Source organism: Xenopus laevis, chromosome 1S (assembly GCF_017654675.1).
Source record: "Xenopus laevis strain J_2021 chromosome 1S, Xenopus_laevis_v10.1, whole genome shotgun sequence".
Classification (NCBI taxonomy): Eukaryota; Metazoa; Chordata; class Amphibia; order Anura; family Pipidae; genus Xenopus; species Xenopus laevis.
The window spans coordinates 105,204,669-105,221,026 of record NC_054372.1 but is presented as its reverse complement, the minus strand read 5'-3'; the positions used below and the strand labels follow the sequence as shown (position 1 = coordinate 105,221,026).

At 38.5% G+C, this 16,358-nt stretch overlaps 2 protein-coding genes across 3 annotated transcripts; one reads left to right on the top strand and one right to left on the bottom strand.

Annotated features, from left to right (window-relative positions):
• The first annotated feature begins 5 nt into the window (after window positions 1–5).
• Window positions 6–8,081, top strand: smim7.S (small integral membrane protein 7 S homeolog). Of its 2 annotated transcripts, NM_001091931.2 has the most exon segments (5): window positions 52–114; window positions 5,457–5,498; window positions 6,091–6,143; window positions 7,403–7,493; window positions 7,751–8,041. In NM_001091931.2, coding segments are annotated over 5 exon segments (228 nt in total). In that variant the 5' UTR covers window positions 52–88; the 3' UTR covers window positions 7,767–8,041.
• Window positions 8,082–11,626: 3,545 nt separating this feature from the next.
• Window positions 11,627–14,351, bottom strand: LOC121398943 (cyclin-O protein B-like). Its single transcript, XM_041578574.1, has 2 exons — window positions 12,230–14,351; window positions 11,627–12,133 (listed from the first exon to the last, which is right to left on the bottom strand). Exons 1-2 carry the CDS (start codon window positions 13,199–13,201, stop codon window positions 11,627–11,629), a joined length of 1,479 nt encoding a protein of 492 aa, XP_041434508.1. The 5' UTR covers window positions 13,202–14,351.
• Between the last annotated feature and the right edge of the window lie 2,007 nt (window positions 14,352–16,358).

The following is a 16,358-nucleotide window of genomic DNA, read 5'->3' as shown; positions in this document are numbered from 1 at the left end:
ATTGAAATCTGATTGGTTCCCAGTCTCTTCACTCACCGGATGTCGGAAGAAGCGCAGATACAGCTGATGAGGTGGCGGAGAGTGCATCATGATCGGAGATCTACTTCTATTCGGGTGAGAGTCTTTGTGAGGTTGTAAGGATCTGTATCGCTACAGTATTATTGTTTATTGACGTCATGTCGCATTAGGGAACTACACATCATATGTGCGCCTTTCCCTCGCACATTCGCGCAAAAGCCGGCGCAGTGACAGGTAGTAATGTGGTGTGAGCATTACACAGGTCGTTCGCCTTTAATGGCCTTTTCCTAGCCAATTTCGTTTGGGTTTAATACTGTTTGGTTTTCGTATTATATGTCTTCTCATTTTGCTTGTTCGTAGCTTTGAATTGGGGGTCCTTGACCATTAATAGATCATTGCTCTGTGAGGCTAAAATGTTAATCTTCTTGTTGCTATTTATGAGTTTTATTTTTATGCAGGCTCTCCCCTATTCGTCTTCAGTCAAACAACTGACCGGTTGCTAGGCTAAATCGGACCCTAGCAACCAGGTGCTGTATTTCCATACTGGAGAGCTGCTGAACGAAATGCTAAATAATTCAGAAACTATAAAAAAAAAAATAAAAATTAAGACCTATCACAACTAATCTCTGAGTAGTATTGTCTATGTTGACCGTAATGAGAATTAAACTACGTCTTCAGTTCAGTGAGCTCAGTGTATGCCAGTGAGTATTTATGTACAGTTAGGTCCATACATATTTGGGCAGAGACAACTTTTTTCTAATTTTGGTTCTGCACATCACCACAATGAATTTTAAATTAAACAACTCAGATGCAGTTTAACAGCAGACTTTCAGCTTTAATTCAGTGGGTTGAACAAAAAGATTGCATAAAAATGTGACGAACTAAGGCCTCCTTTTTTTTTCTTTTTTTTTTTTTTTTTTACACAATCACTTCATTTCAGGGGCTCAAAAGCAATTGGACAATTGACTCAAAGGCCATTTCATGTGGACTTGTGGGCAATTACTTCATTATGTCATTATCAATTAAGCAGATAAAAGCCCTGGAGTTGGGGGGGGGGGGTGCTTGTATGTGGAAGATTTTGCAGACAACATGCGGTCAAAGGAGCTCTCCCTGCAGGTGAAACAAGCCATCCTTAAGCTGCAAAAACAGAAAAAAATTGCTACAATATTAGAAGTGGCAAAATCTACAGTTTGGTACATCATGAGAGAGAAAGCACTGGTGAACTCAGCAACGCAAAGACCTGGACGTCCACGGAAGACAACAGTGGTGGACGCTTCCTATACATATCCCTTCTGGGGGTATATATATATTCGATTGTGGATTCATATACAGTTGAGAGACTGTGAAGGGGTCGGCAAGGAATATTCTAAGAGACTGACATTTTTTTCATTTTGCTGCATTTTTGTAAGCTATATATTGTTGTTAGTGGTGGATGATCACAGAATCATTTCCATGGTGTAGAGAAACCGCTTCACAACAGCCAAACAAGTGATCAACACTCTCCAGGAGGTAGTGGTATCGATATCCAAGTCTACCATAAAGAGAAGACTGCATGAAAGTAAATACAAAGGGTGCACTGCAAGGTGCAAACCACTCATAATCATCAAAAATAGGCTAGATTGCACAGTTCTGGAAAAACATTCTTTGGACAGATGAAACCAAGATTAACCTCCACCAGAATGAAGCAAGAATAAGTATGGAGAAGGCTTGGAACAGCTCATGATCCAAAGCATACCACATATCTATAAAACATGGAGGAGGCAGTGTGATGGCTTGGGTGTGCATGGCTGCCAGTGGCACTGGGACACTAGTGTTTATTGATGATGTGACACAGGACAGAAGCAGCTAAATGAATTCTGAGGTGTTCAGAGACACTGTCTGCTCAAATCCAGCTAAATGTAGTCAAATTGATTGGGAGGGGTTTCATAATACAGATGGACAATGACCCAAAACATACAGCCAAAGCAACCCAGGAGTTTATTAAAGCAAAGAAGTAGAATATTCTTGAATGGCCAAGTCAGTCACCTGATCTGAACACAATTGAGCATGCATTTCACTTGTTGAAGTCTAAACTTCGGACAGAAAGGCCCACAAACAAACAGCAACTGAAATCCACTGCAGTAAAGGCCTGGCAGAGCATTAGAAAGGAGGAAACCCAGAATCTGGTGATGTTCAAGACTTCAGGCTGTCATTGCCAGCAAAGGGTTTTCAACCAAGTATTAGAAACTAACATATTTTTTTTTTTTTCAGTTTAATTTGTCCAATTACTTTTGAGCCCCTGAAATGAAGTGATTGTGTGGAAAAAAAGGCTTTAGTTCCTCACATTTTTATGCAATCTTTTTGTTCAACCCACTGAATGTTGTGATGTTCAACTGCATCTGAGTTGTTTCAAAAATTAGAAAAAAAACCTGTCTCTGCCCAAATATTTATGGACCTAACTGTAAGTAATGGAGACATTTTGCATATGACGGCAATCACAAAAGCGTTTATGAATATCTTGTACTTAATGCACTTGTGTCATTGTACATGGTTGGGCCACAGTTTCTTGTTTTAAAATAAAGTATATAGATTCAGGATTAAATATAGTAACCAGTTCAGTCTGCAGTATGTATTTAAAATAGGCAGTTTCATGGCAATGCAGTGCTTTGTTGTAGGAAACCAGAGTATGTGATGCAGTTGGATATTTCTCGGGTATGTTTTTCTTAAAATGCTCAGTCTGATGGCAGTGAGGTGCTTTGATGTAGGAAACCAGAGCATGTGATGCAATTGGATATTTGTTGGAGTTGCAGTTTTAGTATCTCTGTGTCAGAAGAACTGATGGTTTTTTATTGTCAAGAAATGGTATACTGTCATTTTACTCTAAGAGGGGAATGTAATATGAATGTAACATATGAGACAGGGCTACTAACTCATAGCAAATCAGCAGGTAGCAATAACTAGTTAGCCGTTTGAAAAGAAAACCATCATTGCTATTGGGTTATTAGGCTAGTACTAGGTACTTTGCACTTTTTATTACTTAATGCTTTAAATCAGAAATCCCTTTGCTATGAATTCCAGCATGCATTCCTCCAATTATTGTGCTATAGCTGACACCCATCATGTGACATGTATCAGGAGTTGTATTTTAGTAATAGCTGGAAAGCCATGTGTGATATCCTTCCTTGCAACTGTCAGAACTAATACAGCCACAGACTATTTGCATTCTTAAGTTCTTATTGGTGATGAATCGTTGGTGTTGTAAACAGTAAAGATCAGTTTCTATGCTTGTGATACATAAGATATAGAAAGGAAAGCATGCATGCCATGTAAATATGTCAAGCTTTATTTGTGCAATAAAACAGGGAACTCATACCTTGTAAACAAACATTGCTGCCTCAATAAAAGATTACATAACTGTTTGCTATGGTATAGGCCGGGCTTCTTTAGCTGCATAAGGACAATCCTTTATTGGAGAAGCTTGTATTTCTGCATTGGGTAGACCCTTTAATTGATCTGATGTTAAGTTGTATATTCAGGGCAGCTGTTAGAGTATGATCTCTCTTGCTGTTGCACTGCTATGGGACAATGATGGAGAGAAAACCTTTCTAGTGCTGTGTTGGTCCAAGCAACCACTCTGTATGACATTCTATAAGTAGCTACATTTAATGCTACTGTAAAAAATGTTGTATAGTATTACAATATAGTATAAAACTGGTTCTCCACGCTTTTACACCATGAAAGGGTGGTCACTTTTGACTTATCCAGAATGCTTGAGATCTGGGGTTTTCCGGAAAACTGATCTTCCCGTAATTTGGATCTTCATACCTTAAGTCTACTAGAGAATCATGTAAACATTAAGGGGCAGATTCACTAAGGGTCGAATTTCGAAGTAAAAAATACTTCGAAATTCGACCCTCGAATTGAAATCCTTCGACTTCGAATATCGAAGTCGAAGGATTTAGCGCTAATCCTGCGATCGAACGATCGAAGGATTTTTCGTTCGATCGAACGATTAAATCCTTCGAATCGAACGATTCGAAGGATTTTAATCCAACGATCGAACGAAAATCCTTCGATCAAAAAAAGGTTAGCAAGCCTATGGGGACCTTCCCCATAGGCTAACATTGACTTCGGTAGCTTTTAGCTGCCGAAGTAGGGGGTCGAAGTTTTTTTTAAAGGGCAAGTACTTCGACTATCGAATGGTCGAATAGTCGAATGATTTTTACTTCGAATCGTTCGATTTCGTTCGATTTCGATCGAATTCGAACAAATTTTACCAATTCGATGGTCGAAGTACCCAAAAAATACTTTGAAATTCGAAGTATTTTTCATTCGAATCCTTCACTCGAGCTTAGTGAATCTGCCCCTAAATGAACCCAATAAGCAGGTTTTTCTTCCAATAAGGATTAATTATATCTTAGTTTGGATCAAGTACAGGCTACTGTTTTATTATTACAGTGAAGAAGGAAATAATTTTTAGAAATTTGGATTATTCTGATAAAATGGAGTCTATTTTCTATAATTTGGAGCTTTCTGGATAATGGGTTTCCAGATAACGGATTCCATACCCGTATGTTAAAGAATGTCCATTCCTAGCAACTTTGCCATTGGTCTTTATAGTTTCTGAATTATTTGCCTTCCTTGAATACATCTTTCTGCATTTTATATAGCGGGTTCACTGAACACAGGAGCCAAAAAACCATTGCTCTGTGAGCTTACAGTTTTACTATTATTGTTAGTTTATTCTTATCTGTTTTCACTCCTCTCCTATTAGATTGCAGTCTTTCATTCAACCCACTGCCTATCTGCCAAAGTTAAACAAGGCCCTAGCAACCAGATATCCACTACAATTCCAAACTGAAGATCTGCTAAATAAAAGGCCAAATAACTGAAAAACCACAAAACGTAAAAAAATGAAAACCGATTCCAAACTTTCTCGGAATATCAATGTCTGTGTCATGCTAAAAGTTTGAAGCTGAGCAACCCCTTTCATAGGTGACATTCATAGACGTGTTTCTTATAGCCATTTATGGAACAGTTATGAGATCAGTTAATCAGAAAGCTTAAAAATATGTTATTACTATTTTAATGGGATGTTCAACTTTAAATTAACTTCAAGTGTCTTATAGATGGGCCTGTGCTAAGCAACTTTTCAATTGCCTTTATGCCTTTATTATTTATGAAGGCAGTTGATGGGGCTGATCATACAAGGATTATAGTAATGTTGTTGCAAATAGGTTAAACTTTCAAGTGTATTATAAGCATGCACTGTTGACCTACATACTTTTCTGAATATCCTTATATTTGGCTTATTCTTTGGTTTTGTGACATTTGTATGTGTCAAAGAATTAGGGTTGGCTTTATTATATATGTTATAATATAAACACATTTTGAACATTATTCAGTTTATTTGCCTATGGTTTTGTTTAATAAATCTCATTTCTTTTCTTTGTTTACAGGACATTGCTGGTGAATGCTGGTGCTGTATTAAATTTCAAATTGTAAGTAAATGCTCTAAATGGCTTATAATGACCAGAAAGATGATACAGTATTGTGTTAGCTCCTTTAATACAACAGCTGGCTGATCAGGGTGAAACTTGATCACCCTGTTCAGTTTCATATTAATATCTAATATTTTAGTCAAACTTTATGCCTATTTTACATATTGATCATGTTTCTTTCTCTTGATTTTCGCTGTTAATTTTCTTCCTTCTAGCTCACTCATTGTCACCCTGCATGCTTTTTTCCAATTTCCTCTTAAATCAGCCTCTTTTCCTAAATTTCCTTCAACCCTTTTCTTTAATCCCTTTAGAACTTTCTTCTGCTTCATAGCAGTTTTGCTTCTCAGATGGAAACATTTCTTCTGCTTGTTTATGAAAATAAAATGTTATCTTTACCTCTTCTATTCTGCTCTCTGATCTGTTAAATACTAGTACATTTTTAAAATGTTTAACACTAAATGTCCCCTTATTACCAGTTTTAAAGCATTTATGAAGCAATTTACTGCCCCCCATCCCTTGTTAAATTTATGAATACAGCATAATGATAGTTATTTTATTTTTGGCACCTTGAAACCTATATTTGTCTTTACAGGAAAAAAAAGGAATCCCAGGGTTTTGGAGATGATTTGACAGAGGCCACTACAGGTAATCCCTTCCATGTGAAGTAAGAAAGGAAATGGTTAAATAGTGTAAAAAGATGAGAAAATAAGAAAATACGAGGTTATGCAGATGGGAAAATGCTTGTAAATATAGCCTCAGAAATATGTATGCATCACATTCGCATTATAGAAGTAACATATGGGAATAAGGCAGCTTTTCTAATAGAGTTTAAAGAAGAATCTGCTGGCACATGTTCCCAGCAATGAGGCAGACTGTGATTTAAAGGTGCTTAGATTAATCAACATTCAAAAGGAATGAGATATTGTAAAAATTGATCTACCTGCAAATACACGGAGAGTAGGTCTCCAGGATATCACTCCTGATGTCCTGGCTTCTTTTGATTGACTGATTTCATCAGCTTGCAAACTGTAAGTTAGGCCAATTTTAACCTTATAACTGTTCCCATAGTGGCAATATATCCAGACCATGACCCCACCCTATAATCCCATGAGCGATCAGCTTGTCTTCAGACTAAAAAAAAACAGTTTTTACTGCATCGTCTGAGCATATCGGTGGAGTGTCATAATATCTGAAAGTGAGATGGCACTATCTCTTCAGATTTGCTTTTTTGCCATCAGCAGAAAGCATCACTATCTGACCTTCTTTGGTTGATCAAATCAGCTATTATCTGACCATTTGACCTGCAAGTTCATCACTCAGGAAATGTAACAATGACTTTGTGTACAGCTCCCTGGACAACACTGACTTGTTTGTATCTTTAAAGACTGGTGAGGATTGCTATGTTATACATTCATAAAATTTCACCTTTGGACCTTATTTGGGCCAGCCTTTTGTCTAAGAGAAACTCTCTTACCCTAACAAAGAGATAAGACTAAAAACAGAAGTGCCAGATTTTTGGAGACTCCGTAAATATTGTATGTTAAAACCACTAAGTTATTCATAAAACAGTGGCATATCTAGGTCTTTAGTCACCTGAGGCAGCAGACCCTATGTCACCCACACAGTTCCTTGTGCACATAACCAGCTTACCTTACGTGTACCATATATATATATATATATATATATATATATATATATATATATATATATATATATATATATATATATATATATATATATATATATATATATATTGTATATATATATATATATATATATATATATATATATATATATATATATATATATATATATATATATATATATATATATATATATATATGTATGTATGTATATATATGTCTAAATTTGTATTAAAGCACGTTCTCTATTCTACTTCTTAGGTGATAACATCAGGGAATTTTTACTCAGTCTGCGATACTTTCGAATTTTCATAGCACTGTGGAACATTTTCATGATGTTTTGTATGATTGTGTAAGTATAAATTATAGCCTACAGAGTTCAAAATATTAAGGAATATCAATTTTTCTTATGTTCCTCCAGCATCAGATGGCAACTTACTCCCAATTTTTCAGTACTTTTTCCTAATTTAGTACATTTGACCTGATATCTTCTAGTAGATGTAGCATAAGCTACTTTAGTTTGTGTTTGTTTAGTTTATAAATAGTTGGCCTGTTTATTCTGAAATAAAATGCTTTCTGACCATAGCAATCTCTTTTTCTTGTCTGCAGGTTATTTGGATCATGAATGTGTTTTACTGGATATCTCTGACTGTTTGAAAATTGAAAATATGCTGGCTCTACGCACCAGAAGAATTTTCTCCCATCCTATTCTTTCAGAAGCCCTTGTTTTGATGCAGAACATCATCTCAGTCCATACATCTACAGAACCAGTTTTCTGTTTGTAATTGATGAAAATTACACACCAGCAAATATGTCAACATAACTGGACTAACTCAATGTCAATAGTTCATCAACTGAGGGAAAAAACAAAAAAATCCTGGGTTTCTAAATGAATGTAGTTAACATTTTCTTTTAATAAAACAGCTACTTTAGTGCCCAATTAGTAGCCTGAAACTTATCATAAAGATGCTTTATGATTTAATAATAGGAAGGATTTAGAGATGAAAAAAAATCTTTAATGGAGAAAAACAAATTTGGTTAGAAAACTGGCAGGCAACAGAATACATGAGTTGCAATGAGGTATTTTTTTTAATGATGAATGGTGTAAACGCCTAAAACAGAAGGTGGTACATTTTCTTTGTTTTTTTAATAATACACATTCAGTGATTCGTGTGACATAAATTACATCACTAAGTACAACTTTTTACCATATCCATGACTCTTAAGCAAATCATGGATTTGCTTTTACTCTTAGGGGCCGATTCATCAAGAGTCGAATATCGAGGGTTAATTAACCCTCGATATTCGACTGGGAACTAAAATCGTTCGAATATCGAAGTCGAACGATTTTGCGCAAATCCTGCGATCGATTCGAAGGATTTTAATCCAACGATCGAAGGAAAATCCTTCGATCAAAAAATCACAGGCAAGCCTATGGGGACCTTCCCCATAGGCTAACATTGACTTCGGTAGGTTTTATGTACCGAAGTAGGTGGTCGAAGTATTTTTTAAAGAGACAGTACTTCGATTATCGAATGGTCGAATAGTCGAACGATTTTTACTTCGAATCGTTCGACTTCGATCGAATTTAACCAATTCAATGGTCGAAGTACCCAAAAAATACTTCGAAATTCGAAGTTTTTTACATTCGAATTCTTCACTCGAATTTTGTAAATCTGCCCCTTAGTGTATCCCTCTCCTACCCCCTTTGAAAGAGAATGAACTTGTAATAAACAAACTCCAACCTTCCTCTAACTTCATGAAGTCCAGCATCATTGGAGGTCCCAAATTTAAAGGTATTCTGTTGTGATTTTTATGAAATATTTTTTATTTCTAAATTACACTGTTTACACTGCAAATAATTTACTCTACAATATAAAATTGAATTCCTGAACCAGCAAGTGTATTATTTTTTTTTTTTTTTTAGTTGTAATATTGGTGTATAGGCAGCCATCTCAGGTCATTTTGCCTGTTCATTTCAGAAAGAGCAGCACTTTAGGAGGAAACTGCTTTCTGGAAGGCTGTTGTGTCTCCTACTCAATGTAACTGAATGTGTCACAGTGGGACTCGGATTTTACTATTGAGTGCTTTTCTTAGATATACCAGGCAGCCCTTATCTTGTGTTAGGGAGCTGCTATCTCATTACCTTCCCATTGTTCTGTTGTTAGGCTGCTGGGGGGGGGGAGAGGATGATATCACCCTAACTTGTAGTACCGCAGTAAAGAGTGATTGAAGTTTATCGTGGCACAAGTCACAAGATTGGGGGCAGCTGTCTAGCCCCATGTCAGAATTCAAAATTATATAGAAAAAAAAAATCTGTTTGCTGTTTTGTGAAATGGATTTTAGTGCAGAATTCTGCTGGAGCAGCACTGTTAACCGATGCGTTTTGAAAAAAACATGTTTTCCCAGGACAGTATCCCTTTAATGATGAAATAAAATCTTTTGTGTTATATGAGCTATATGTAGAGAGCAGGGGAATTGCCCTAGGTGGAAGATATTACTTAATTGTGGGTACAATGTGCAAGCTAAGAGGCACTTAAAATGGAGGTTTGTTATATTGAAACTATACTGTGTAAGATGCCATTTTTCTAAACAATGCATCTCAAGCCTCTCAGTGGTTTTCCTTTTAATTTAGATTATCCTTCACCTTAAATAGCCTGGTCATCTTCTTAAAATTACTTTTCCCATAAGTGTATCATATATACAATTCCTCATCATGTGATCCTTTAAACTTGGCCTTGAACTTGACAGTTTTGCAGAAGTCAAAGTGGTTGTTCACCTTTAAATTAATGTTTAGCATGATATAGAGTGATATTCTGAGACAATTTGCAATTGGTTTTAATTTTTTATTATTTGTGGTTTTTTGGCTTTTTTTAGTAGCTCTTCTATTTTCAATTTCAGCAATCTGGTTGCTAGGGTCTAGATTTTCCTAGCAACAATTGAAATGGTTAGAATTAGCTATTATATAACATACTAAAAGTTAACTTAAAGGTGAACCAACCTTTTAATTCACAGGGGTTGGGGCTAAAGTATCAAGACAATCAGGTACTGTGCTAGTGGGGTGGCACCCATAGTCCTTGCCTGTCTTTAACCAACATGTAACTGATTTCAAAGAAGGCTTTAACAATTCATTTCGGGATGTGCCCCTTAATCATAGGCTCATGATTAAGGGACACACTCCCGAAACGCGTTAGGCAATTCACAGCTACCTGCCAATAAAGCCTTGTCCAGAGGTGCGGTCCTTCATCTGGTTTGTCTTAAGGAACAGGAGGTTGAGAAGCTCTAAAAACATGTCAACTTCAAATGACACCACTAATCACAAAGTTACCCAAACGTTAGGAGTCTGACAACTAGATAAATGGGCATTTGTTTGTTATGTGTAACTCTGTGTGTGTGTGTGTGTGTATATGTTCTCATTGAAAACATACCTGCAATCACAGCTGCTTTGAAGTTTGCGACTGCTCTTTGTGTGTCCCGCAAAAATAGGAGTGTGGGATAGGCTGTATTAATGGCGGCAGTACTACCGTATAGCAGAGCTGATTATAAATAATAGGGCCCCACACTGGGTACTTTTACCTTGCCCCCATCACTAACAACAGCATTGCCGCAAATTTACATATAAGGTTAGAAAAAGTGTAACGTATATATGTCACAGCTTCTACACCATTCACGTTATTGATGACCGAGATTACTGAGACTTTGTACAGGCATGGAAAGGCTGTCTCCCATAGACTCCAGTTTATCTAAATAATGGGAAATTGTACAAATGATTTCCTTTTTCTCTGTAACAATAGAACAGTACCTTGTACTTAAAATATAATTTCTTATTGGAAGAAAAACCAGCCTATTATGTTTATTTCATTTTTACATGATTTTCTAGTACACAGAAAAACCCACTATCCGTAAAACCCCAGTTCCTGAGCATTCTGGTCAACGGGTTCCATACCTGTACAGGTTTTCCTGCATTAGACTGCTGATCAGTAGCATGCTATTGTATGGTGCAAGTACATCATCGTATAATTTTAATTGAGATCATACCAATGGAGTAGGCCCTGGTGATTACACTGATCTTCTTTGCCCATTTCTATATTGCTTCTTAGGTGCCAGGTACCCTAACCTCTCCCCCGGAACAATGCAATAAAATGTTGGCCCTCAATTCCTTGGTTTGGACCTCCGAGCAACTGCCTGCCCTGACCTCTGGCCTGGATATTACCAGCCAGTCACAGCTCTGCCTTAACACAGGGAAGGAGCTTTACCCAATCCTTAAATAAAGACACGTACAACTGTTCTGAGGTGAATCTGTGATGGCCACAGCTTTATTGTATTTCAGTACTGAGTGTCCCAACAGAACCCACAAAGGGCTGTTTGATCCGAAGGAAGGCGAAAAACCTCTTTGAAGCTTGGGCCAATCTGCTTCAATAGAGGAAAAAAAATCCTTCCTGACTCCTTAACGGCAGTCGGAATTACTCCCAGGATCAATATGTCCTATTCAGTGTATGTAGGCAGATGTGTGTCTGTGTGGGTGTCAGTAAGGGGATGTGTGTCTGTGTGCATGTATGGCTGCCAGCCTGGATATGTAGGAATGTATGGGTACAGGTTTGGCTGGCAGTATGGATATGTAGGAATGTATGGGTACATGTTTGGCTGGCAGTATGGATTTGTAGGAATGTATGGGTACATGTTTGGCTGGCAGTATGGATTTGTAGGAATGTATGGGTACATGTTTGGCTGGCAGTATGGATATGTAGGAATGTATGGGTGCATGTAAGGTTGGTAGTATGAGGGAATGTATGTGTTTTGAAAAGTTACCCCTTGATGGTAGTTGGAAAGGTCAGATCCCTGGGCCATTTCCAAGTGGTTGGAACTCGGTGCCTCTCCGGATGTGGCTGTCTCACCGCCTTTGGGTTCTTGCCGGGAGGTGCATGCTTCTGTCTCCTGCCTTGGTGTTCTGCTGCTTCCAGATGATGTATCAACCTCATGGCTTGCTGGAAGCTAGACGGAGGGCAGAGAGAGTGGCATAGTTACACGCAAAATCAGATCTCTTACCAAACCCACAGAGAACTCCACCGCTACAGCTGTGAGACTTACAGGTCTTTCATTTCCAGGTAATGGTGGCAGTGTCTTTGGAAACACTGCTGGAAGCAATTTGTGTAAAAAGCTCTGCCTGGATGATATCAGAGCAAAAATCTTCCCGACACACTCTTCCATTACATGGTCTGGGTATTCAGCAGGATCCACGTTGATGGGTTTTCCTGAAGGGTGGAATTTGGTGGCTACTTTCAGGCAGCACAGAGCCATCATGGAGGGTGCATAAATGCAAAACTCATGATGGTGGGTTAGGCTCAGTGCTGCGATGCCTCTAGCAGCAGTCAGGGCAATGGCTTCTTTTGTCAGCTGGACAGCTGAAGGCTTCTTCCGGAGGGTGAAATACTCCAAGAAGTCATCGATGGTCGGTGCCGCCAGTTGAAAAAGCAATTTGCAAATGATGGTTCGCTCCAGTTGGTTCATTTCCTTCTTTGTAAAGGTGTCATCAAAGAGTTTTAGGCGATTTGATTTCCTTAATTTCTTTGTCTCCACTAACTTGCAGGCTATATTGAAGCAAGTGGCTCCCACTCTGTTCAGGTCAGTGGTCTTGATGGGAGCAGCGCAAGCAAGAAACCGCTCCAGAAGGTTGACAGTCAAGCACAGAGACCTAAAGTCCAACTTCTGGTGTCTGTGCACGCAGATAAGCAGGCCGGTGAACACGTTCCATGACGCTGTGGTGATTTCTGGCTGACTTTGTAGAAAGTTCAAAGCCATAAATCTCTCCTCAAGACTCTTATCGTGCAGGTAGGCGTCTTCCCCATACTCCTTGAAGGTCTCTAGGCCAATGCCTATGTGAGCTAAGGTGTTCCAAGGCTCATTTTGAAGTGCTGGGTCCCCAGCTGAAGGGTGGCATGTCCCACGTTGATCACCCTGGTGCCTCACCCTTTTGGTATCACGGCGGCACCCAGGGGAAACAAGTTGTTCTCCGTCGATCTGTCGTCTTCGCTTCCTCGCTTTTGAAGTCTCCATGCTCATAATCTCTCTCTCTCTCTCTCTCCCTCTCACCTCTCCAACTGTCTCATAAGACTGTTGGTACTGAGCAACTGTTACTCATGTCACTTCTGCTGCTCTCTGATTAGCTGGCCAGGACGCACTCTGATTGGCTGGTCCGGTGAAAACCGTTAGGTGCCCATGTCCATTGCAAACCCTTAGCTTGTGTTTGTCATTATTCACTATTTCTTTTGTTAAAGTGTTTTGTGATATACAGAAAATGGTATGACTAGCTAACTGCCTAAAGTTACCCTAACTTGACACAATAGCTCTCATTATGTATGTATTTGCCATGTAGCTGAGTGCATAATATTGGTTTTTAAGCAAACCTGTAGTGTCAAGTACATTAACATGCCATTACATTATACACCAATGTGCATTTTGTACTGCTTTCATAAATAATTCCCCCCATACCTAACTTGAGCCAGCCAACCAACATCTCCACCTTCTGTTGGCTGCTTTCCATGGCTGAACAGGAGAATCCGAGGCTGCCAGCCCTTTGCACAACAATCAGTATTTAGGTGGACCTGACAGGGGACTGCAGCATATTTTTCCCTGTGTGAAGGCAGCGGAGCTGTGATTGGCTACTCACACACAGAAGCTTTGGTTGGCTACTCCTGCTTACAACTGTGTTTCTGGGCTGAGACTGTTGGGAGGTGATCATCACTATGGGGAGCTCCAGTAGTTTTTAGTGTCTCCTCTTGTACTTGTCATTTTACACAGGAAGACCTCTGTGCACAGAACATGATTGCCTTCTCCAAAATCAGAGCCCAGAACTCCTCCGTGACTTCTAGTATAATTTACAGTACAGGGGATGCTCTTTGTTTCCTGACCTGTATGAGTCGGCCTGCAGCCTTTTGATGGTCACAGAATACAGTATGGTAAAATGCTGAAACTGTCAATGGATCAAATGAATGTGAATGTCAAATGAAATGACTGGCTAGACCAGGTATAAAATAAATAAATTGCAGTATATAATGCTATGATCCTTTACAGTAAAGCAATTAAACTTGAGTGGGCACAGGTGCACCAATCAAGCCCTCCCACACCCACCAGATGTGTACTTTATCAACAACGGTGCACTTGCACAACAGAAAACTCCACTCTGCAGCTTTGGAGGTGCAGACCCTTGTAGGTAAACCAGTGTGTATGTGTGTGTGTGTGTGTGTATGTGTGTGTGTGTGTACATTTTCTTTGTTTTTTTAATAATACACATTCAGTGATTCGTGTGACATAAATTACATCACTAAGTACAACTTTTTAACATATCCATGACTCTTAAGCAAATCATGGATTTGCTTTTACTCTTAGTGTATCCCTCTCCTACCCCCTTTGAAAGAGAATGAACTTGTAATAAACAAACTCCAACCTTCCTCTAACTTCATGAAGTCCAGCATCATTGGAGGTCCCAAATTTAAAGGTATTCTGTTGTGATTTTTATGAAATATTTTTTATTTCTAAATTACACTGTTTACACTGCAAATAATTTACTCTACAATATAAAATTGAATTCCTGAACCAGCAAGTGTATTATTTTTTTTTAGTTGTAATATTGGGGTATAGGCAGCCATCTCAGGTCATTTTTCCTGGTCATTTCAGAAAGAGCAGCACTTTAGGAGGAAACTGCTTTCTGGAAGGCTGTTGTGTCTCCTACTCAATGTAACTGAATGTGTCACAGTGGGACTCGGATTTTACTATTGAGTGCTTTTCTTAGATATACCAGGCAGCCCTTATCTTGTGTTAGGGAGCTGCTATCTCATTACCTTCCCATTGTTCTGTTGTTAGGCTGCTGGGGGGGGGGAGAGGATGATATCACCCTAACTTGTAGTACCGCAGTAAAGAGTGATTGAAGTTTATCGTGGCACAAGTCACAAGATTGGGGGCAGCTGTCTAGCCCCATGTCAGAATTCAAAATTATATAGAAAAAAAAAATCTGTTTGCTGTTTTGTGAAATGGATTTTAGTGCAGAATTCTGCTGGAGCAGCACTGTTAACCGATGCGTTTTGAAAAAAACATGTTTTCCCAGGACAGTATCCCTTTAATGATGAAATAAAATCTTTTGTGTTATATGAGCTATATGTAGAGAGCAGGGGAATTGCCCTAGGTGGAAGATATTACTTAATTGTGGGTACAATGTGCAAGCTAAGAGGCACTTAAAATGGAGGTTTGTTATATTGAAACTATACTGTGTAAGATGCCATTTTTCTAAACAATGCATCTCAAGCCTCTCAGTGGTTTTCCTTTTAATTTAGATTATCCTTCACCTTAAATAGCCTGGTCATCTTCTTAAAATAACTTTTCCCATAAGTGTATCATATATACAATTCCTCATCATGTGATCCTTTAAACTTGGCCTTGAACTTGACAGTTTTGCAGAAGTCAAAGTGGTTGTTCACCTTTAAATTAATGTTTAGCATGATATAGAGTGATATTCTGAGACAATTTGCAATTGGTTTTAATTTTTTATTATTTGTGGTTTTTTGGCTTTTTTTAGTAGCTCTTCTATTTTCAATTTCAGCAATCTGGTTGCTAGGGTCTAGATTTTCCTAGCAACAATTGAAATGGTTAGAATTAGCTATTATATAACATACTAAAAGTTAACTTAAAGGTGAACCAACCTTTTAATTCACAGGGGTTGGGGCTAAAGTATCAAGACAATCAGGTACTGTGCTAGTGGGGTGGCACCCATAGTCCTTGCCTGTCTTTAACCAACATGTAACTGATTTCAAAGAAGGCTTTAACAATTCATTTCGGGATGTGCCCCTTAATCATAGGCTCATGATTAAGGGACACACTCCCGAAACGCGTTAGGCAATTCACAGCTACCTGCCAATAAAGCCTTGTCCAGAGGTGCGGTCCTTCATCTGGTTTGTCTTAAGGAACAGGAGGTTGAGAAGCTCTAAAAACATGTCAACTTCAAATGACACCACTAATCACAAAGTTACCCAAACGTTAGGAGTCTGACAACTAGATAAATGGGCATTTGTTTGTTATGTGTAACTCTGTGTGTGTGTGTGTGTGTATATGTTCTCATTGAAAACATACCTGCAATCACAGCTGCTTTGAAGTTTGCGACTGCTCTTTGTGTGTCCCGCAAAAATAGGAGTGTGGGATAGGCTGTATTAATGGCGGCAGTACTACC

Bases quoted from the DNA above. Each gene is read 5' to 3' on its own strand.
- smim7.S (XM_041575161.1), top strand. From the start codon at position 89: ATGATCGGAGATCTACTTCTATTCGG. The intron at 115-5,456 runs GTGAGAGTCTTT...CTTTGTTTACAG, and splicing joins GGAGATCTACTTCTATTCGG to GACATTGCTGGTGAATGCTG. The intron at 5,499-6,090 runs GTAAGTAAATGC...TTGTCTTTACAG, and splicing joins GCTGTATTAAATTTCAAATT to GAAAAAAAAGGAATCCCAGG.
- LOC121398943 (XM_041578574.1), bottom strand. From the start codon at position 13,201: ATGAGCATGGAGACTTCAAAAGCGAGGAAGCGAAGACGACAGATCGAC. The intron at 12,134-12,229 runs GTAAGTCTCACA...CCCTCCGTCTAG, and splicing joins TACCTGGAAATGAAAGACCT to CTTCCAGCAAGCCATGAGGT.